The sequence below is a fragment of the Carcharodon carcharias genome, chromosome 1 (assembly GCF_017639515.1).
Source record: "Carcharodon carcharias isolate sCarCar2 chromosome 1, sCarCar2.pri, whole genome shotgun sequence".
Taxonomy (NCBI): Eukaryota; Metazoa; Chordata; class Chondrichthyes; order Lamniformes; family Lamnidae; genus Carcharodon; species Carcharodon carcharias.
The window spans coordinates 237492157-237516716 of record NC_054467.1 but is presented as its reverse complement, the minus strand read 5'-3'; the positions used below and the strand labels follow the sequence as shown (position 1 = coordinate 237516716).

At 42.9% G+C, this 24560-nt stretch overlaps 1 protein-coding gene across 2 annotated transcripts in view; it reads right to left on the bottom strand.

The window, feature by feature from the left end:
• Positions 1-17027, bottom strand: part of mavs (mitochondrial antiviral signaling protein) — a 62353-nt gene extending 45326 nt beyond the window's left edge. Inside the window, exons 1-3 of one of the 2 annotated variants that reach the window (XM_041215465.1) lie at positions 16893-17027; positions 3360-3494; positions 1622-1802 (exon numbers count right to left, since the gene is read on the bottom strand). In XM_041215465.1, the coding sequence (XP_041071399.1) occupies positions 1622-1802; positions 3360-3476 (298 nt within the window). In that variant the 5' untranslated portion in view covers positions 3477-3494; positions 16893-17027. Of the gene's footprint in view, positions 1-1621; positions 1803-1938; positions 2029-3359; positions 3495-16892 lie in introns of those variants that run through there. The other variant, XM_041215538.1, reaches the window with a different exon arrangement.
• Positions 17028-24560: the final 7533 nt, after the last annotated feature.

Sequence of the window (24560 nt, the reverse complement as noted above, 5' to 3'; positions counted from 1 at the left end):
TCTCCCATTAAGGCAGAGATGAGGAAATTTTTTTCTTTCAGAGGGTTGTTGGCCTTTGGAATTCCCTTCCTCAGAGAGCAGTGGTGGCAGGGTCATTTTTAAGAATATATTCAAGGCTGAATTAAATAGGTTCTTGATTAACAAAGGAGTCAAATGTTATGGAACACAGACAGGAAAATGGGGCTGAAGCCACATTCAGATCAGCCATGATCTTATCAAATGGCAGGGCCGGCTTGAGGGGCTGACTGATCTACTTCTGTTCCTAATTTGTATGTTCATAATGGCAATTTACCAAGTGAAGTACTGAATGGAATGAAAGTGCTCACAGAATTAATATTTTAACCTTCAATGATCCAAGCAACTGTAATTTCTGTTATCTCATTACTTTGACTAAAGGCATAGTTACCATATAATGTCACATACACAACAACACATGCATAATTCACCTCCTTGAATTTCCAACCGGAGGAAGGGAATGCTTGAGGACAAGGAAGGAGGAGATAGGAAAAGAGCACATAGATGGGGAAGGAAGACAGGAAGGAAAACAAGTGAAAAGAACAAGAAGGAAAAAGACAACAGATGCAAAAGATACAGGACAACAAACCAGGGAGACAGAAGCCAGGATTTAATGTGGCGACGGGGGTCTTGCCCTCTGTTTGTAGAACAATAAGGAACCCATTTTGCTTGTGCCCAATCAAGCTAATTGACCACTTAAGGGTCTCAATTGGATATGGGGCAGAAAGGACTTAATTGGAGCGATGGCGGGAAGGTGGCAGAGTCCTAACCTGCCATCCTCCCTCCTGATTAAATGCCCCCCCCACCACCAAATTTGCCATGAAGGAGGGCACAAGATTTATTCCAACTGTGGACTCAGGTCTTTACACCCAGTTCATCTGTGGTAAAGCTGCAGTCTCAATGGAGAGCAAAACCCAAAAAACTATTGTTTGTGGATAAGTGCATAAGGTCAAGGGCACCAACCTTGACTAAGACTATTGGGATACATCCCACAAGATGATTCTCTCCGCAGGCTGAGACTCTCTCCAGTTTGCAGAGACTCTCTCCTGCTGGGTGAGATTCTCTCTTGCTGGCCCAGACTCTCTCCCTCAGGTCCATTCTATCCCACTGGCCATTTCCCTGCCCAACTCTCCTGCTGGCTCTTTCCCTTCCTTGCTCTCCTGCTAGCTGCTTCCCTCTCCCGAATCCTTGTCACAAGCGAGGGCTTAGCAGGGGGCCAGCAAGAAGGAGGAAATGAGCGACAGAGCGACAGGGGCCGAGTGGGAGCAAGGGGCAGGGAAGCAGCAACTGGGAGAGAGTTGGTGAACAGGAGGGAGTCACAGCCAGCGGGAGGGAGTGTCTCAAGGAGCATGAGACAGCCTCGTGGAGCAGGAAATGCCACTGCAAAATGGCACTGATCGGGTCATACAACTTCCATTGGTCCCACCACGAAAAGATGTTAAAGCAAAAGTCTTGATACTAAGTGTGTATTGTATCCACAACGCTAGAGTGAAATGACAATAAATGCGGCAACTTAAAATGGGGACTTATTGTAATACCATTTTCAAAACTAAGATATTGAGCATATCATAATTAAAATGTAAAGTTTTAACATAAGAATCACCACCTCTTCTTGGAGCAAGAGATTCAAGTTTCCGCTCCAAATCGTCTGCAAGATGATTGTAGTCTTTCTTCCGTAAAGCATTTATTAGCTGCCTTTCCCAATTATTCCGTCTTCTAATGGAATCCAATAAAGTCGGTACAGATGCCTCATTGCCATCATATTTGGCTTCAGCCTTTATTTTCTCCTAAAAGGGTGAAAGGGAGAGCTTTTTGTCCGACGTGCATGTTTCAGGAAAAGAATTGGGAAAATAATTGTTCATTTTCCATTCCACCTGTGAAAAAGCCATCTAATTTTCAATCTAATCGCATTGATTTTCTCACCTTTTTTGTCCGAGTCCATCTTTTGCAGATCTTTTCATCCTCAGCTATTTGTATTTTCTTTTAATTTCTTTCCATCACCTCACTGCTGATCTTTTTATTTAAAAAGACAATTTTCTATTAAGCGGCTTACGAGTTATATGACACATTAACTCCTCCTCAAATCAGGATGCCATCGAGTAGATTGGTAGCTCCAGAAAAGTTGTGGTAAATGGGGGTGGGGTGGGGGCTAGAGGCTAGACTGTTGGGGATTTGAAAGTGCAATTGTAAGTTACTTGGGAGAAGAGCTTCTTCCAGGGGCAGACTCAGAAGGAAATGGGAAGTCTATATATCTTATTCATACTTTCACCTCATGAGTCAAATCATATCATTAAGCTTTAAATATTTTCTGCATTCCAATCACATCGGGTTACATATGGGGCTGAATTTCATGGCCACAGCAGGGACTCCATCTACCAGCCGGAAAGCCAGTGGCAACCCAGCCATGGTAATTAAAAGCCTATCAGAAGTTTACTGCCTGCCTTTGAGGTTCCTGGCTTTTGAAGGTGAAAATCTGCTTCCAAGAGCTGACGGTCAATCAGATGGGAGGCCTAGGGAGCAGAAGCCAGCTGAAGTACCAAGGAGGAAGTGATTGGGGAGGGCTTGCCAGGGCCAGTCAAGTAGGCCCTAATGCAGGGGGAGTGGGTTGTTTTGGGTGGTGGGGGTTTGCGTGCTCCCAGTGGGGGAAAGTCCTTGCTGCTGTGGGTAGGGCCCTCCCTGGGGCACAGTGTGCCCAATTAGGAGCCCTGCTTCACCCTCCCTCAACCAACCCCACCTCATCCAAGCTCCCAGGGCAGCCACCAGGGAATAGCTGGGAGTCTTCCCACGTGGCATGCCCACTTGCACCCCCACCACCAAAGCTGGTAGAATACCAATGGCATTGGGATCACCTTCAGTGATCCTTAAAAGCCTTAATTGGCCACTTAAGGACCTCCATTGGCCTAGGGGCAGGAAAGCTGACCTTGACCTTTCCCGTCCCAACTTAACTGGGGAGGAGGGACAAAAATCAGCAGGCAACAGGCTCTCCATTCTGTGCCTTCCCAATTATAAGGACCCCCTGCTTCTCAGCCCACTCCCAGGGAGGTGGTGGGGGGGGGGATTTAAAGTCCGCCCATGATGTTTTGAAATCGTCCCTCATGATCCAGGTATTGGAGCATCAGAATAATTCTGTGAATTTCACTTCCAACAGTTCCACAGCCGTAACAGCTACTATAAGCACAGCTAATAATTTTTCAAAATCTACATAATAGGTAACTTATACCAATGAAATGAATAGGAATTGAATATAGTTTGTGCAAAGGAATGAAAAACTACCAAAATTGATGATACCGGAGTTCCTATTATAAATGCGTTGTAACTTTCTGTAGCAAAATAAATGAAATTACCTGGTCCATCTGAGAAAGGCAAGGAAGATGTGGCAACAATTCCACTGTGTTTATTATAAAAAAATCTGCCGTTCTCCTCCTTATGTACTTGTATAGCTCTTCACTCACAAACGACATTGTGATATGTTTTTAAACCTTGAAAAAAATGTTAAATTTTTAAAGGTTATTCCCTCATTCCCTCCCTACAAAGGCCAGACAGAAAAAGTCATAACATTGAAAAAAAATAGCAGCACCAAGTTCTACAGTTGTTATTATGTACACTCGAGTATTTGATAATCATGATGATATCAGACCAAACACTAAACTCAAAGTCTATCAGGCATGGTTTCACCCACATCTCTCTACTGTGCTGAAGCTCGGACAACTTATAGAAACCATGTCAAGGCCATCATCAATGCCATCCTGGAACTATCTTGCAAATCAAGTGGGAGGACAAAAGAACAAACTTAAGAATCCTCTAAGATACAGATATGCCAAGTTTAGAGGCCTAACTAATCTCAAATCAGCTGAGACATGTAATCAGAACACCTGACTCAAGACTTTTTTATTCATTCATGGGATGTGGGCATCAATGGATAGGCTGGCATTTATTGCCCACCCCTAATTGCCCTTGAGAAAGTGGTGGTGGGCTGCCTTCTTGAACAGCTGCAGTCCATGTGGTGTAGGTACATCCACGGTGCTGTTAGGAAGGGATTTCAGGATTTTGACCCAGCGACAGTGAAGGAACGGCGATATATTTCCAAGTCAGGATAGTGAGTGGCTTGGAGGGGCACTTGCAGGTGGTGAGGTTCCCATCTATCTGCTGTCCTTGTCCTCCTAGATGGTAGTAAAATGTAAAATAGACTATATGGATTTGTGAAAGGGAAATCACGTTTGACAAACTTGTAGGAGCTTTTTGAGGATGTTACTTGTCGCATAGATAAAGGAGAACCAGTGGATGTGGTGTATTTGGATTTTCAGAAGACTTTTGATAAAGGTCCCACACAGGAGGTTAGTAAATTCAATTACAGAACATGGGATTGGGGGAAATATGGATTGAGAATTGGTTAACAGACAGAAAGCAGAGAGTAGGAATAAACAGGTTATTTTCAGGATGGCAGGCTGTTACTATTGGGGTACCACAAGGATCAGTGCTGGGCCACAGCTGTTCACAATCTATATAAATGATTTTTGCATGAGATCTATACAAGTGATTTGGATGAGGGGACAAATAGAAATATTTCCAAATTTGCTGTTAACACCAAACTGGTTGAGAGCTTAAGTTGTGAGGAGGATGCAAGGAGGCTTCAAGAGGACTTGGGCAGACTAAGTGAATGGGCTAGAACATTGTCGATGGAATATAATGTGACTAAGTGTGAGATGTTATTACTTTGGTAGAAAAAACAGAAAGGCAGAATATTTCTTAAATGGAGAGAGGTTAGGAACTGTGGTTGTCCAAATGGACATGGGCATCCTTGTTCATGAGTAACTAAAAGCTAACAGGCAGGTGCAGCAAGCAATTAGGAAGGCAAATGGTATGTTGGCCTTCGTCATGACAGGATTTGATTAAAGGAGTAAGGATGTCTTGCTGAAATTCTATTAAGCCTTGGTGAGACTGCATCTGGAATACTGTGCACAGTTTTGGTTCCCTTGTCTAAGGGAGGATATACTTGCCATAGAGAGAATACAATGGAGGTTCTCCAGGTTAATTCCTGGGGCGGCAGGATTGTCTTATGAGCGGAGATTGAGGAGACTGGGCCTGTATTCTCTAGAGTTTCAAAAAATGAGGGGTGACCTCATTGAAACTTAGAACATTCTTACAAGGCTTGACAGGCTGAATGTAGATAAGATGTTTCCCCTGGCTGCTGAGTCTAAAACCAGGAGACATAATCTCAGGATAAGGGGTAGGCCATTTAAGACTGAGATGAGCAGAAATTTCTTCACTCAGAGGGTGGTGAATCTTTGAAATTCTCTGCCCCAGAGGGCTGTGGAAGCTCAAACACTGAGCATGTTCAAGAATCGATAGATTTCCGGAGACTAATGACATCAAGGGATATGGAGATAGTGCAGCAAGTGGCGTTGAGGTAGATGATCAGTCATGAATTGAATGGCAGAGCAAGCTCGACGGGCTGAATGGCCTACTCTTGTTTCATTGTGAAAGAAAAGCCTTGCAGCTACATAAGTACTTTTCACAGACTCAAGGACCGGCCTGGAAAAGGCAGATGCAGTACTATCAGCCTAGAAACATACATAGAAACATAAAAACTAGGAGCAGGAGTAGGCCATTCGGCCCTGCTCCACCATTCATTATGATCATGGCTGATTTTCCAACTCAATAGCCTGCTCCCGCTTTCTCCCCATATCCTTTGATCCCTTTCACCCAAGAGCTCTATCTAACTCCTTCTTGAAAACATACAATGTTTTGGCCTCAACTACTTCCTGTGGTAGCAAATTCCACAGGCTCACCATTCTCTGGGTGAAGAAATTTCTCCTCATCTCACATAGAACAGAGCAAGAAGATTTGGCTGGCCTCTCCCTCCATTCAGCATTCACAATTAATGGGCAGAATTATCTGTTAACAGTCCTACACGCAGTGGGGAGGTCAGTAGCATTCCTGAACCTATTCTTTTTTTAGTAGCAGGCTTTGCTCTTGAACTCAGCCATTAACATCCAGCTTCTGGGTTTCCCGAACAAACTGAGAGGGCAGCTGCGGTGATGGGCCAAGTCTGTCAAAGGAAGGATTTCTAGCTAAAAGGACCCCAGCTGGGATCAGAATGGCTGATTTACCTGAAGAGAGAGTCAAGGTCAGGAGCAGACGCAGGCAAGTTTGAAAGAACGAGAGAGAAAAAGAATTCGAACTGTAACACCACAGGAAGGCCATGAGTTGATTGGCTGGTGAGTATGGCAACTGTGTTTCCATATCTCCAAAGCTAGGGAGTTAGGCAGCTAAGGACCTGGGAAATTGAGAATTTCATTTTTTTTTTGAGTTAATAAGGGTTAAGTAAAACATCTCAGTTAATTTCCCTATATTTAAGTAATGTTAGCAAAAGAGAAGTTAGCAGTTGGTGAGTCTTTCTTTTCAAGTAATAAGTTTTATTACCTGATAGATAGAGGAATGGCAGGGCATCTTAAACTCTTGGAATGCACACTCTGTTCCATGTGGGAACAACAGAACGCTTCCCGGATCCTGGATAACCATGTGTGCAGGAAGTGCTGTCAGTTGCAGCTGTGATGCATCTGTAAGGTTGAGGGCTTATGTTTCAAGTTGTGATTACCCCGCAGCTGTAGGGTATGCAGGGAGAGAAGGAATGGGTGACCACCAGACAGTCACGAAGAAACAATTCGGTAATGCAGGAGTTCTCTGAGTGCATCTCACTCTCTAGCCACTATTCAGTTCTACAGAGTGCAGTCTGAGCCAAGTCCATGACTTGGTTCATCTGAACAGGAGGGGACGGAGATGACTGGAAGAGCCATAATGATAGGAGATGCAATAATTAAGGGAATAATATTTCTGTGGCCGCAAGCAAGAATCCGACATGTTGCCTGGTGCCAGGCTGAAGGATGCAGAGCACCTTGGAGTGATGGGGGTGGGGGTGCAGTATGAACAGCCAATGGTCGTGGTCCACATCGGTCCCAACAGCATAATTAGTAAAAGGGATGTGATCCTGCAATTAGATTTTAGTGAAATAGGTAGGAAACCAGCAAGCAGGACCTAAAATATAGTAATCTCCAGATCGCTGTCGAGCAAGCGAGTGCAGAAATAGGAGCATCGAGCAAATGACTGCATGTCGAAAGAGATGGTCCAGGAGGGAGGGCTTTAGATTCCTGGCACATTGAATTCATTTTGAGGGAGGTGGAACCTGTAAAGGCTGCACAGGTTGCACCTGAACAGAGTTGGGACCAATTCCCTTGCTTGTATTATTGGGGAGGGCTTAAACTAACTTGGGAAGAACGTGGGAACCTGGAGGTAATACCAGAGAAGAATACTAAGGTTCACATTGTATTGAGAGAGACAGATAGCACTAGAGTAGGAAATAGCAGGATATGAGATAGATTCAGCACAAGAGGGAAAGTAATAAAGTCTAAATTAGGGTTACTGCGCATGCTTGTGAATGTGTGGACTGTGGTAAATAAGGTTAGTGACTTGCAGGTGCAAATAACCACTCGGAAATATGATGTTGTGGTGACGTCAGAGACCTGGCTCAAAGAAGGGCAGAACTGGGTATTGACTATTCCTATATACAAGATGTTCAGCAAAGATAGGGATGGAAGGAAAGGAGGTGGAGTGGCAGTATTGATTAAGGAGAACAGTGCAGTGCTGGAGAGAGGAAATCCCAGAGGGGTCAAGGACAGAATCTGTTTGGCTACAGCTAAGGAACTAAAAAGGTGCAATTACATTGCGCAGTCTAGTCTATAGGCCACAAACTAGTGGGAAAGACGTAGAGGAACAAATTTTCAAGGAAATCACAGACAAGTACAAGAATTACGGTGTAGTTATAATGGGGGACTTAAACTATCAATATATAGATTGGGATAGTATTAGTGTAAAGGGCAGAGAGGGGCAAGAGTTCCCAGTTTGTTCAGGAAAATGTATCAGTATGTTTCTTGTCCAACAAGAAAGGAGATATTGATGGATCTGGTTCTTGGAAATGAATTGGCACAATTGGATCAAATGTCAGAAGTGGATCATTTAGGAGACAGTGATGATTGTATCAGAAGTTTGAAGTTGGTTATAGAAAAGGGCAAGGAACAATCCAAAGTAAAAATAATTAATTGGGGGAAAGTCAACCTCATTTGGGCAAGAATGGATCTGACCCACGTGGGCTGCCTTTAAAAAAAAAGAGATAGTTGGGGTACAGTCCAAGTATATTCCCACATAGGGAATAGTAGGGAAAACAGTCCCAGCAGATTGGAGAGTGGCAAATGTATAACCCCACTATTTAAAAAAGATGGGAAGGGGAAAAAAAAAACAGTGAATTAAAGACCAGTTAGCCTAACATGAGTGGTAGGGAAAATGCTAGAGTCTATTATAAAGGATGTGATAACAGGGTACTTAGAAAATATCAACTGGATTAGACAAAGTCAACATGGATTTATGAAAGGGAAATCATGTTTAACAAACCAACTGGAGTTTTTTCAGGACGTAACTAGCAGAATAGGTAAGAGAGAAACAGTGGTTTTTCAGAAAGCTTTTGATAAAGTCCCACATAAGAGGTTAGTGTGCAAAATTAAAATTAAAGTACATGGGATTGGGGGTAATATATTGGCATAAATTGAGAATTGGTTAGCAGACAGGAAACTGAGTAGGAATAAATGGGTCCTTTTTGGAATGGCAGGCAGTGACTAGTGGGGTACAGCAGGGATCAGTGTTTGAGCCCCAGCTATTCACAATATATATCAATAACTTGGATGAGGGAACCAAACGTAATATTTCCAAGTTTGCTAATGACACAAAAGTAGGTGGGAATGTGAGTGGTGAGGAGGATGTTAAGGGGCTTCAAAGTGATTTAGACAAGTTGAATGAGTGGGCAAATACATGGCATATGCAGTATAACATGGATAAGTGTGAAGCTATTGACTTTGGTAAAAAAAAACAGAATGGCAGGGTATTACTTAAATGGTGATAGATTGGGAAATGTTGATGTACAAAGAGACCTGGGTGTCCTTTTACACCAATCACTGAAAGCAAGCAGGCAGGTGCAGCAAGCAGTTAAGAAGGCAAATGGTATGGTGGCCTTCATTGCAAGAGGACTCGAGTACCGGAGCAAGGATGTCTTACTGCAGCGGTAGAGGCCTTGGTGATACCACACCTGGAGTATTGTGTGCAGTTTTGGTCTCGCTACCCAAGAAAGCATATACTTGCCATAGAGGGAGTGGAGCGAAGGTTCACCAGACTGATTTCTGGGATGGCAGGTTTGTTGTGAGAGGAGAGATTGGGCTGACTAGGGCTGTATTCATTGTTTAGAAGTTTTAAAGTTTAGAAGAATGAGAGGGGACATCAATGAAATGTATAAAATTCTGACAGGGCTGGACAGACTGGATGCAGGGATGATGTTTCCTCTGGCTGGGGTGTCTAGAACAAGGGGTCACAATCTCAGGATAGGAACTAGGTAGACCATTTAAGACTGAGATGAGGAGTAATATCTTCACTCAGGGGGTGGTGAATCTGGGGAATCCTCTACCACAGAAGGCTGTGGGGGCCAAGTCACGGAATATATTTAAGAAGGAAATAGAGAGATTTCTAGATTCTAAAGGCATCAAGGGGTATGGCGAGAAAGTGGGAATATGGAGTTGAGATAGAGGATCAGCTATGATCATATTGAAAGGCGGAGCAGGCTCGAATGTCCTACTCATGCTTTTATTTTCTATGTTTCTAAATCCAGAGCTCCCTGGATGACATAAGAGATAGAAAAGTGAAGCAGAAAAAGTATGTTTATGACAGATGGCATGTGGATAATAAAATTGAGAATCAGTCTCAATATAAAAGATTCAGTGGAGAATTGAAAAAGCAAATATGAGAAACAAAGAGAGAGTATGAGAAGGGGCTGACATAAAAGGGAATCCAAGACTTCTGCAGGCATATAAATGGTAAAAAAGATGGTAAAGGGAGGAATGGGACCAATTAAGGACCCAAAAAGGGAATTACGCAGGGAGGTAGGGAGCATGGCTGAAGTACTAAAAGAATACTTCGCAGTGTCTTTATCAAGGGAGAAGATACTGCCCAGGTCATGGTTAAAGAGGAAGTAGCTCAGACACTTGTTCAAAAAAGGTTGTAAAGTTAAGCCCAGCAACTTTAGACAATTTAGTTGAATCCCTGTGGTGGAGAAGCTTGTAGAAACAAAAATTGGGACAAAATGAATAGTCACTTGGGCAAATGTGGGTTAATTAAGGAAAGCAGCATGGATTTGTTAAGGGTAAATTGTGTTTAATTAACTTGCTGGAGCTTTTTGATGAGATTAATGCTGCTGATGTGATGTACGTGGACTTCCAAAAGTCATTTGATAAAGTGTCACATGACAAATTGTGAGAAAAGTCAAAGTTCATAGAACAAAAGGGACAGTAGCAACGTGGATTTGAAATTGGCTGACTGACAGGATCAGACAGTAGTGGTTAATGGGTGTTTTCCAGACTGGAGGAAGGTTTATAGTGGAGTTTTGCGGGGGTCGGAGTTAGAACCCCTGCTTTTCCTGATATATATTAATTACCTAGACCTTGGTGTGCTGGGCATAATTTCAAAATGTATAGACAAGGTGAAACTTGCAAGAATTGTGAACTGTGAGGAGGATAGCACAGAACCTCAAAAGGACACAGATAGGTTGGTGGAATATACAGACAAGTGACAGATTAAATTTAATGAAAAGAAGTGTGAAGTGATTAATTTTGGTGGGACGGAAACAGAAAGACAATATAAAATAAATGGTACAATTCTAAAGAGGGAACAGGGGCAAAGGGACCTGAGGCTATATGTGCACAAATCATTAAAGGTGACAGGACAGGCTAAGAGAGCAGTTAATAAAGCATACAGGATCCTGGGCTGTATAAACAGGGGCATCGAATAGGAAAGCAAAGAAGTTATGAGAAACCTGAATAAAATACTGTTTTGTCCTCAACTAGAGTATTGTACATAGTTCTGGGCACCATACTTTAGGAAGGTCAGAGGTTAGAGAGGATGCAGAAAAGATTCATGAGAATAGTTCTAGGGATGAGAAACTTCAGTTATGTAGATAGACTGGAGAAGCTGGGGCTGTTCTCCTTGAAGAGAAGCTGGAGAGAAAATTTGATAAGAGGTATTCAAAATCACGAGGAGTCTGGACAGAGTAGATAGGGAGAAACTGTTCCCATTGGTGGAAGGATTGAGAACCAGAGAGCACAGGTTTAAAGATTACTGGCAAAAGAAGCAACGACAACATTAGGGAAAATGTTTTCACACAGCGAGTAGTTAGAATCCAGAGTGCACTGCCTGAGAATGTGGTGGAGGCAGATTCCGTCACGGCTTTCAAAAGGGAACTTGATCATTATCTGAAAAGGAAGAATGTACAGGGCTGAACAGTACATTGATTCCCTAAGCTTCAACAACCACAGGAATGGAAAGGATACCTGGGAAGGCTGTCCCCACCTTCGCCAGGCTCTCAGACTCTTACCTAGGGGATCTGCTGCGGAATCTGAGGACTGAAATAAGGTGATGTTTGCCAAGGACGGGAGGAAGTGGCTGAGGAAGCAAGCAGCACGAGCGTGGTCTCTTCAATATGGATACAGTGCCCCAAGAGGTTCAACAACCTCAAGAGGACAGGAAAGGTGTGTCCATCTGTCCTGTGGCATGACGTGGCATGTGGCTGAATGGAAGGCTGCTGATGCTGCTGGTGTTGATCCTGCTGCTCCCTGTACAGTTGGTATTATTCTTGCTGCTCTTCATGTTCCTCATCAGATTTGCAGTGTAGAGCTTCATAAGCTGCCTCCATGCCACAGTAGAGGCTAACAGCAGGGAAGTGCACATCGAGGTGAGTGACATCCATGACAGGTGACTTGACTTGCAATAAGTTGGAACTCACTTGTCAAGGAGTGAAAACACACTCTCAAAAGAAGTGCTGTGAGCAGCAGCCTCTCATCTAGGCAGGGCTGCATCAATGCACTTTCACTGTTCAAAGGCTTTCCAGCATGTTTCAATGAACAACAACTCCCTGCCTGGTTGACCCCAATAAATTCCACACAGCTCTGTCAAACCTGTGCACTGACTGTTGAGGGTTTAAATATTGAAAATACTTACCCAACAGTTACCCGGAGATTTCCCACTTGCCTGCATACCCATCTGGGTAAACCCAAATGTGGGCAGGATCCTGACAGGATCCTGGCTCTACCCCACTTTTCAAGGCTTTAATCCCCACCCACACCTGAACCCATCTCCCCATGGCAGTTAAAATTCTGCCTAATATCTCTAAATATTACCATCAATCTCAGAAATCTTCCTCCCCATAGAATTACCTTGCCGTATTACAGATGACTTTTGTTGTAGAAGCAATATTACAAATCCAAACTTCAGGACCTATATCTAAAAGTATGAACTTCAGGCATTACTTGAAAGGGAGCAGTTTTGATGCAGAGTAAACACATTGACAGTGATAGTCTGAGAATCAGGGTAATTAGGGTTGGGCAATAAATGATGGCCTAGCCAGGAATGCCCAAATCCCGCAAAAGAATAAGAATCACTATATTGGAAATAAATCTGAATTACATGGATCTGAGAAACCAAAGTCCATTGCTGTGTTAAACTCTGCAGTGCTAACAGCTTTCAGCTTCTATCTGCAAAGCTGAAAGAACCAATTAAAAGTCAGACTTGCACTGCTATGAGCTAAATGATTTATACCACATGTTATCACAGGTCAATCATATCAGCCCCAGTGAATCACTGCAAGAGTCCCTCGGGGCAGTATCCAAGGCCCAACCATCTTCGAATGCTTTGTCAATGACCTTCTATCATAAGTTAGACGTGGGGATTTTCACTAACAATTGCACAGTGTTTGCAATGCTTCATATAATGAAGACATGTGTGCCAGCATTCAGCAGACCTTGATAACATTCAGGCTTGAGCTAATGAGTGGCAAGCAATATTTGTGCAACACAAGTGCCTGGAGACGACCCTCCCCAATAAGAGAGTCCAAACACTTCTGCTGGCAATTTATGACATTACTGTTGTTGATTTCCCCAGAATCAACATCCTAGAGGTCACCACTGACTAGAAACTGAACTGGACCAGCCACATAAGTACTACAGCTACAAGAACAGATCAAAGGCTAGAAATTGTGCAACAACTAATTCAACTCCTGACTCCCCAAAGCCTCGTCACCATCTGCAAGATACAAGTCAGAAGTGTGATGGAATACTCTCCCCTTGCCTTGATAAGTGCAGCTCCAACACTCAAGAAGTTCTACACCATCCTGTATCTTCTACAAGATTGACTGCAGAATTCACCAAGGCTCCTTCAAAAGCATCTGCCAAAACCACAACTTCTACCACCTAGGACGAGGGCAACAAGTGCATGGAAACACCACCACTTTCAAGTCACACACCATCCAGTCTTGGAAATATATCAACATTACTTCAGCTCAGAATCCTGGAACTCCCTTTGTAACAGCACTGTGGGTGTACCTACACCACATGGATTGCAGCAGTTCAAATTAGCCCATTTAAGATAATGAGCTGATCTGATTTGCTCTGGCAGCCTTCTGAAAGGGCAAACAAGTGCTCCAATGGTTGGGACATGGTCATCTTAAAAAGATCATGCTTGCCATGTATAGTATTGTGCATTACAATCATTATAAAAACAGCAGGGGTAATGACACTGGTGTGGGTAAAACTGCTGTACCGAGAAAATTTACTGATAGAAGATGAAAGACAAAATAGTATGGAATGAAGAAAGACCTGGTGGAAATGTTTTCCAGAAGTGCCTGGCCTCTGAGTTTCAACAGCACAATTACCAACTCTACAGAATGGATGGGAAGAAATTTAACTTGTGCCTAACTCTAACTCTAAAATCGTGTCTAACTAATTTGCTGAATTTTTTGAAGAGGTAACAGAGATGGTTGATGAGGGCAAGGCCATTGATGTGGTGTATATGGACTTCCAAAAGGCGTTCGATACAGTACCACACTACAGACTCGTGAGGAAAGTTATAGGTCATGGAATAAAAGGGGCAGTAGCAACTTGGATACAAAATTGGCCGAGGGATAGGAAACAGAGTAATGGTTAATGGATATTTTTCAGGCTGGAAGAAGATTTGTAATGGAGTACCCCAATTGCTTTTCCTGATCTAGATCTTGGTGTGCAGGGGACAATTTCAAAGTTTGCGGACGACACAAAACTTGGGAGAATTGTAAACTCGGAGGAAGACAGTGTAGAAATTCAAAAGGACATTGACACATTGATGGAGTGGGCAGATATGTGGCAGATGAAGTTCAATGCGGAGACGTGTGAGGTGATACATTTTGGTACCAAGAACATGGAGAGACAGTATAAAATAAAGGATATTATTCTAAAGGGTGTGCAGGAACAGAGAGGCCTGGGTGTGTATGTACATAAGTCATTAAAGGTGGCAGAACAGGTAGAGAGCGCTGTTTCTAAAGCATACAGTATTCTAGGCTTCATTAATAGGGACATAGAGTAAAAGAGCAGGGAGGTTATGATGAACTTATATAAGACACTGCTTAGACCTCAGCTGGAGTATTGTGTACAGTTCTGGGCGCCACACTGTAGGTTGTGAATGCATTGGAGAGAGTGCAGAAAAGATTTACAAGAATGGTTCCAGGGATGAGGCACTTCAGTTATGACGAAAGATTGGATAAGTTGGGACTGTTTTCCTTGGAGAGGAGAAGGCTAAGAGGAGACTTGACAGAAGTTTTCAAGATCATGAGCAGTCTGGACAGAGTCAATAGGGAAAAACTGTTCCCGCTCGTAAACAGATAGAGAACAAGAGAGCACAGTTTTAAAGTGTTTTGCAAAAGAAGTAAATGCGAGGTGAGAATAAACTTTTTCACACAGCAAGTAGGTAGGGTTTGGAATGCACTGCCTGAAGTGTGGTGCGGCAGGTTCAATTTGAGGCATTCAAGAGGGCATTAGATGATTATTTAAATAGAAACAGGGTTATGGGGAAAAGGCAAGAGATTGGCACTAAGTTAAAATGCTCAATGGGCCAGTGCAGACATGATGCGTCGAATCCTGCACAATAACAATTCTGTGTCTCATTGTAGCACCCAGGTGTTGGTCCTCCGACAAATAGATGATCGCCTCTTGGATATTATGGTCTAAAATGATTTGAGGGTTTTTTTTTTCCTGTAAAACCTTAATTTTACTTGGCTGGAAAAACTCAGCAGGTCTGACAGCATCTGTGAAGAGAAAGAGTTAACATTTCGAATCCAGATGACTCTTCTACAGAACTAAAGAGAAGTAGAAATGTGGTGAAATATATACTGTTAAAGGGGGTGGGACAGATGAAGCTGGATAGAAGGCCAGTGGAGGCTAAGGAGAGATTGCAAAAGATGTCATAAACTAAAGGTCAAAGGGATGTTGATGGTGGTGATACTGGCTAAAGGAGGTGCTAATGGTACATTAAGAGTAGAAAGCAGGACAAGCTAGTGACAGATGGCCCAAGTGGGGGTGGGGTGGGGTGGGGGGAGGGGACAGTGCAGGAGCAAGAATCAAAATAGGCTAAAAGGTGGGGATAAAACAATGAATGGAAATAAATTTTAAAAATAATAATAGAAATAGGTGGGAAAAATGTATATATAAAAATCAAAAAACAAATATTTGAAAAAAGGGGAGAGGGTGGAGGAGAGAGATCATGATCTGAAGTTGTTGAACTCAATGTTAAGTCCGGAAGGCTGTAAAGTGCCTAATCAGAAGATGAGGTGCTGTTCCTCCAGTTTGCGTTGAGCTTCACTGGAACAATGCAGCAGGCCAAGAACGGACATGTGGACATGAGAGCAGGGTGGTGTCTTGAAAAACTTTTAATTTTTATATATTCATTATTTCTACCATTCACACCTCCTTTAGCCAGTATAACCACCACCAACACCCCTTTGACCTTTTGTTTATGACATCTTTTGCAATCTTTCCTTTGCCTCCACTTATCACTGGCCTTCTATCCAGCTTCATCTGTCCCATAAAAATAAAAGTACCTGGAAAAACTCAGCAGGACTTGTAGCATCTGCGGAGAGGAACACAGTTAACGTTTCGAGTCCGTATGACTTCAAAAGAACAACTAGCCATAGTCATACGGACTCGAAACGATAACTGTGTTCCTCTCTGCAGATGCTGCCAGTCCTGCTGAGTTTTTCCAGGTATTTTTAATTTTTGTTTTGGATTTTCAGCATCCGCAATTTTTTGCTTTCATCTGTCCCAACCCCCACTTATACAATATATATTTCACCACATTTCCACTTCTCTTTAGTTCTGAAGAAGTCATCTGGACTCGAAACGTTAACCCTTTCTCTCCACAGATGCTGTCAGACCTGCTGAGTTTTTCCAGCAATTTCGGTTTTTGTTTCAGATCTCCAGCATCCGCAATATTTTGCTTTTATTTTACTTTGCGTGTTCTTCAATTTACCATGGAGCTGAAAAGCGCTCTTGGCCTCCTTAACATAGGATGAAATAAAACAAAATCTTCACGAACGACTACGTGCATGCAAGAGAAAGAAATGAGGAAGTCGTGTTTCAGACAGTCGACCAGGAAGTGGATCTCGGATATAGGGCATCTTCCGAGATGGCGGATCTTTTTTGTAGTAGTCACGTAAATGAAATGATTTCATATCAATTACCGATATTTTGTTACACACACGTACTCCAGCTCCCTCCACTCCATTAACCGCTGGAGCAGAGGCAACGTCGGCACAAATCGAGCTGCAAAAATGAAACCTCTGGCATATGTAGCATTCTCCAGTTAAATAAGCCTCGGTGTTTGGAAATGTTTCCTAAACAAAATGTAGCTTTTAACCCCGTGGATCTCGGCCGTGCTAAATAAAGAACGAGTCGTGCTGAAAGCGTTAAACGAAAAGCAAATCAGACCTGGCGTAAAAGTGTGACGAATGTTTTTGACACTTGCAGCCTTGGTTCCTCGGTTGCACTTGTCCGACTGCGCCCCAATTCCCCGTAAAGTCACCTTGAGTTGAGAGGCAATGCCTGGTGGCAGCTCCCGAGCCCTCGCTCACACAGACAGTCTCATTGGCTTCCCGGCTGTCCGATTCGTTAGCTCGCACATCGGTCAGAGTCTTGGCAGCCTATTACTTTCTCAGTCTTGTAAGGAAATACCCACAAGAATTCAGCCGAAGGAGGGGTTTCGGCAAGTCAAATCCATATATAGAATGTAAGAACAGGACTGGAGCGACCGTGGCTGATGTCTCGCAAAAAAGGTCATCGACCCCGCAACCTGAACTCTCCACCGGCGCTGCCCGACCTGCTCGGCAATTTGAAGCATTTTTCTTTTGTTTTTCTTTTTTGTAGATTTCCTGCATCCGCAGCATTTTATTTTTGTATTATTCTATGCTGCTTGCCCATTTTAAGCTAGTTGCAATGTTAATGATTTCCATACTGACAGCACAGAAGGGAGGTCATTCAGCCTGTGGTGTCCGCACCGGGCTCTCTGCACGGGCAACTCAGTTTTGTCCCACTCCCCCGCCTTTATTCAGTAGCCCTGCAATGTTTTCTCCTCAGATTTTTATTTAATTCATTTGCAGGGTGTGGGCATCACTGGCTGGGCTAGCATTTATTTCCCATCCCTAGTTGCCCTTAAGGAGGAGGTGGTGATAAGCTGCCTTTTGGAATCACTGCAGTCCCTGTGGTGTAGGTGCACCCACACTGCTGTTAGGGATGGGATTCCAGGATTTTGACCCAGAGACAGTGAAGGAACGATGATATATTTCTAAGTCAGGATGGTGAGTGGGTGGTGTTCCCATGCATCTGCTGCGTTTGTCCTTCTAGATGGTAACGGTTGTGAGTTTGGAAGGTGCTGTCTAAGATGCCTTGGTGAGTTTCAGCAGTGCATCTCATAGATGGAACACACTACTGCCAATGTGCGTCAGTGGTGGAAGGGGTGAATGTTTGTGAATGGGGTGTCAATCCAGTGGGCTGCTTTGTCCTGGATGGTGTCAAGCTTCATGAGTGTTGGAGCTGCACTCATCCCAGGCAAGTGGAGAGCATTCCATCACACTCCTGATTTGTGCCCTCTAGATGGTGGACAAGCTCACTGCAGGATTTCTAGCCTCTGACCTGCTCTTGTAGCCACAGTATTTATATGGCTAGTCCAGTTCAGCTTCTGGTCAATGGTAATGCCCAGAATGTTGATAGTGGGGGATTCAATAATGGTAATGCCATTGAACGTAAAGGGGAGATGGTTAGATTCTCTCTTGTTGGAGATAAGACCATAAGGCGTAGGAGCAGAAGTAGGCCATTTGGCCCATCGAGTGCTGTGCCATTCAGTGAGATCATGGCTGATCTGATAATCCTCAACTCCACTTTCCTGCCTTTTCCACATAAGCCTTGATTCCCTTACTGATTAAAAATCTGTCTATCTCAGCCTTAAATATACTTAATGAACCAGCCTTCTACAGCCCTCTGTGGTAAAGAATTCCACAGATTGACTACCCTCTGAGAGAAGAAATTCTCCTCATCTCTGCTTTAAATGGGCACCCCCTTACTCTGAGATTATGCCCTTTGCTCCTAGACTCTCTCACAAGGGGAAACAACCTCTCAGCATCTACCCTGTCAAGTCCCCTAAGAATCGTATATATTTCGATAAGTTTGACTCTTAATCTTCTAAACTCCAATGAGTACAGGCCCAAACGACTCAACCTCTCCTCATAAGAAAATCCCTCCATCCCCTGGATCAACCTAGTGAACCTTCTCAGGACTGCCTCCAATGCCAGTATATCTTTCCTTAGATAGGGGGATCAAAACTGTTCACAGTATACCAGGTGTGGTCTAACAAATGCCTTGTATAGTTTTAGCAAGACTTCCCTATTTTTATACTTCATTCCCTTTGAAATAAAGACTAACATTATATTTGCATTACCTATTACCTGTTGAACTTGTATCTTAGCTTTTTGGGATTCATGCACAATAGGGCCCCCAAGTCCCTCAGTGCTGCAGCTTTCTTCAGTCTTTCTCCATTTAAATAATATTCAGCTCCCCTATTCTTCCTGCCAAAGTGCATAACTTCACACTTTCCCACATTATATTCCATCTGCCACATTTTTGATCACTCACTTAACCTGTCTATATCCCTCTGTAGATTCTTTGTGTCACAGAATCACACAGTCCAGAAGAGGCCCTTCGGCCCATCGTGTCTGCACTGACACATGAGAAACACCTGACCTACCTACTTAATCCCATTTACCAGCACTTGGCCATAGCCTTGAATGTTATGACGTGCCAAGTGCTCATCCAGGTACTTTTTAAAGGAGGTGAGGCAACCCGCCTCCACTACCCTCCCAGGTAGTGGATTCCAGACCGTCACCACCCTCTGGGTAAAAAGGTTTTTCCTCACATCGCCCCTAAATCTCCTGCCCCTCACCTTGAACTTGTGTCCCCTTGTGACTGACCCTTCAACTAAGGGGAACAGCTGCTCCCTATCCATCCTGTCCATGCCCCTCATACCTTGTACACCTCGATCAGGTTGCCCCTCAGTCTTCTCTGCTCCAATGAAAACAACCCAAGTCTATCCAACCTTTCTTCATAACTTAAATGTTTCATCCCAGGCAACATCCTGGTGAATCTCCTCTGCACCCCTCCAGTACAATCACATCCTTCCTACAATGTGGTGACCAGAACTTCACACAGTACTCCAGCTGTGGCCTCACCAATGTTCTATACAACTCCAACATGACCTCCCTACTTTTGTAATCTATGCCTCGATTAATAAAGGCAAGTCTCCCAAATGCTTTTTTCACCACCCCACTAACATGCCCCTCTGCCTTCAGAGATCTATGGACACACGCCAAGGTCCCTTTGTTCCTCAGAACTTCCTAGTGTCATGCCGTTCATTAGATACTTCCTTGTCAAATTACTCCTTGCAAAGTGTATTACCTCACACTTTTCAAGGTTAAATTCCATCTGCCACTTATCTGCCCATTTGACTATCCCGTCTATATCTCCTCACCACTTGTCTTCCCACCTATCTTAGTGTCATCTGCAAGCTTGGCGATAGTACATTCATTTCCCTCATCCAAGTCATTAATATATATTGTAAATAATTGTGGCCCTAGCACTGATCTCTGCGGCACTCCACTAGTTACAGGTCACCATCCTGAAAATGCCCCACATATCCCAATTCTCTGTGGTCTATTAATTAGCCAGTCCTCTATCCATGCTAATATACTACCCCCAACACCATGTGCTCTTATCTTATTAAGTAGCCTTATGTGTGGTACCTTATCAAACACCTTTTGGAAATCCAAATATATTACAGCTACTGGTTCCTCTTTATCGACCCAGTTTGTTACCTCCTCAAAGAATTCTAATAAATTTGTCAGGCATGATTTCCCTTTCATGAAGCATTGCTAACTCTGCTTGATTATAATATACATTTCTAAATGCTCTGCTATTACATCCTTTATAATAGACTCCAACATTTTCCCAGTTAAGCTAACTGGCCTATGGTTACCCATTTTTTTTGTCTCCCTCCCTTTTTGAATAAGGGTGTTACATTGGCAGTTTTCCGATCCTCTGGGACTTTTCCAGAATCTAAGGATTCTTGGAAGATGACTACCAGTGCATCCACTATCTCTGCAGCTATTTCCTTTAATATCCTGGGGATGCAACCCATCAGGTCCAGGTGACTTATCGGCCTTTAGCCCCATTAGTTTCCCTAGTACTTTATCTCTAGTGATAGTTATTGTATTTATTTCCTCCCCCCTTTTGCAGCATAATTATTTAGTGTTTGGTAGGCTATTAGTGTATTCTACCATGAAGACTGATGCAAAGTATTTATTCAACTCCTCTGCCATTTCCTGGTTCCCCATTATTATTTCCACAGCATCATTTTCTAAGGGGCCTATGTTCACTTTGGCCTCTCTCTTTTTATAAATTTAGAGAAGCTCTTACTGTCTATTTTTATATTACTTGCTAATTTACCCTCAGAGTTTATTTTCTCCCTCTTTATTACTTTGGCCATCTTATGTCGATTTTAAAACTTCCCAATCCTCTGGCTTACCACGAATCATTGCCACATTGTAAGTTTGTTCTTTCACTTTGATACTATCCTTAACTTCCTTGACTAACCATGGTTGGTTTATCCCCTTTCTACAATCCTTCTTCTTCACTGGGATATATCTTTGTAGTGAGTCATGAACTATTTTCTTAAACATCTGCCATTGTTCATCAACTGTCTTTTCTGCTAAACTCCTCTCCCAATCCACCCCAGCCAACTCTGCCCTCATTTCTTTGTAATTATCCTTATATAAGTTTAGCGATGATGTTTCCAAACTAAGTTTCTCACTCTCAAACTGAATGCTAAATTCCACCACGTTATGGTCACTGTTTCCTAGGGGAACTTTTACTCTGAGATCATTTTTTAAACCTGCCTCAGTACACATTACCAGATTTAAAATAGCCTGATCCCTGTTTGGATCCACAATATAGCTCTAGGAAACTGTCCTGAATACACTCTATGAATTCTTGTTCGTGGCTACCTCTGCCAATTTGATTTTCTCAATCTACATGGAGATTGAAGTCACCCATGATTAATATACTGCCTTTTTTACATGCCCTCATCATTTCCTGATTTATTCTCTGTACGACAGCATAGCTACTGTTAGGGGGCCTCTAGACTACTCCCACCAGTGACTTCTTTCCCTTGTTATTTCTTACCTGGACCAATATGGATTCCACATCTTCCGATCCTAGATCATTTCTTGCTATCGTACTTATTCCATCTCGTATTAACAAAACTACCCCACCACCCTTTCCTTCCAGCCAGTCCTTTCGAAAATTCACATACCCCTGAATATTTAGTTCCCAGCTTTGATCTCCTTGTAACCATATCTCCATAATGGCTATAAAATCATGCCCATTAATCTCTATTTGTGCCGTTAATTCATTTATTTTGCTCTGAATACTACGTGCACTTAAGTAAAGAGCCATTAATTTTGCTTTTTTACCATTTTTTCCACTTTTGACCCTATTTGCTGCTTTTTTTTATGTTTGTACACTCTATCCCTTCCTGTAACATTCTGGGTATCACTACCTGAGTAGCTGCCCTGCAATGCTGCTATATCCTTTTGCTTTGTAAGCCTACTTATCCCCTCTCCAGAACCCTCCCCCACTCTATTTAGTTTAAAGCCCTCTCTACAGCCCAAGTTATTTGATTTGCCAGGACATTGGTCCCAGCATGGATCAAGTGAAGCCCATCCCAGTGGAACAGCTTCCTTCTACCACAGTACTGGGGTAGATAGTCATTGCCATTGTCACTGATATGGTCATTGCCAGGCACTTGTGTGGCGCGAATATTACTTGCCACTTGTCAGCTCAAGTCTAGATATTGTCCAGGTCTTGCTGCATTTGGACAGTGACTGCTTCAGTATCTGAGGAATCGTGAATGGTGCTGAAAATTGCGCAATCATCAATAAACATCCCCACTTCTGACCTTATGATATAAGGAATGTCATTGAAGCAGCTGAATCTATTTCCTTTTTGAACATCACAACTGAATCTGCCTCCATCACACTCTCAGGCATTGCATTCCAGATCCTAACCACTCATTGTGTAAAAAAAATTTTCCTCACATCATTATTGATTCTTTTGCCATTTACCTAAATTTGTGCCCTCTGGTTCTCGACCTTACCACTTATAGGAACTGTTTCTCTCTATCTGGTCTGTCTAGACGCCTCATGATTTTGAATACCTCTATTAAATCTCCTCTCAACCTTCTCTTCTCTAAGGAAAACAACCCCAGCTTCTTCAATCTATTCACATAACAGAAATCCCACAACCCTGAAACCATTTTTGTAAATCTTTGTTGCACCCTCTCTAAAGTATATTCTTGCTAAAGTATGGTACTTGGAATTTGACACGTTCCTCCATCTGAGACTGAATCAGTGTTTTATAAAAGTTCACTACAACTTCTTTGCTTTTGTAATCCATGCTTTTATTTATAAAAATGCCCTTTTAACCATGCTCTCAACCTTCAACGATTTGTGCACGTGTGCCCCTGATCTCTCTCTGTTCCTGCAGCCCCTTTAGAATTGCACCTTCTATTTTGGTTTGTCTCTCCTTGTTCTTCCTACCAAAATGTATCACTTCACTCTTCTCTGCATTAAATTTCATCTGCCACCCATTCTACCAACCTGACTATGTTCTTTTGAATTCTGTCACTATCCTCCTCATAATTCACAATACTTCCAAGTTTTGTATCACTGGCAAATTTTGAAAGTGTGCGCTGTACACCCAAGCCTAGATCATTAATATATATCAAGAAAAGCAGTGGTCCTTGTACCAACCCCCTGGGAAACCCCACTATATACTGTTTAAAAATAAGAAGTCGCCCATTTAAAACAGAGATGAGGTGAAATTTTTTCACTCAGAGAGTCATGAGCTCTTCCTGAAAAGGCGGTGGAAGCAGAGTCTTTGAATGTTTTTGAGGCGGAGGTGGATAAGCAAGTGGGTGATGTGTTATTGGTGGTAGGTGGGATGCAGATTTTAGATTACAATCAGATCATCCATGATCTTATTAAATAGTGGAGCAGGCTGGCCTACTCCTGCTCCTAGTTCGTATGTTCCGATACTTTCCTCCAGTCTGAAGAGCAATTGTTCACCTCTACTCTGTTTTCTGCCAGCAGCCAATTTCTTATCCATTCAGCAAGTGTCCCTTTTATTCCATGGGCTTTGGCTTTGACAATAAGCCTTTTATGTGGCACTTTATCAAATGTCTTTGGAAATCCATATATTCCACACTTACTGCATTTTCCCCATCAACCCTCTCTGTTCCCTCATCAGAAATCCACTCAAGTTAGTTAAGCATGATTTGGGGGAAGGCAATGGTATAGTGAAAAAAAACAAAAACAGAATTACCTGGAAAAACTCAGCAGGTCTGGCAGCATCGGCGGAGAAGAAAAGAGTTGACATTTCGAGTCCTCATGACACTTCAACAGAACTAGGTGAATCCAAGGGGTGAAATATCAGCTGGTTTAAGGTGTGTGTGTGTGTGTGTGTGTGTGTGTGTGGTAGGGGGGGTGGGGTTGGGTGGGGGGAGAGAAGTGGAGGGGGGGTGTGGTTGTCGGGACAAGTAAGCAGTAATAGAAGCTGATCATCAAAAGGTGTCACAGACAACAGAACAAAAGAACACATAGGTGTTGAAGTTGGTGATATATATCTAAACGAATGTGCTAATTAAGAATGGATGTTTGGGGAATTAAGGTTTAGCTCTAGTGGGGGTGGGGGGAGTATAAAAGTTCTAAAAGTATGTAAAAATAATGGAAATAGGTGGGAAAAGAAAAATCTATATAATTTATTGGAAAAAACAAAAGGAAGGAGGAAGAAACAGAAAGGGGGTGGGGATGGAGGAGAGAGTTCAAGATCTAAAGTTGTTGAATTCAATATTCAGTCCGGAAGGCTGTAAAGTGCCTAGTCGGAAGATGATGTGTTGTTCCTCCAGTTTGCGTTGGTCTTCACTGGAACAATGCAGCAAGCCAAGGACAGACATGTGGGCAAGAGAGCAGGGTGGAGTGTTAAAATGGCAAGCGA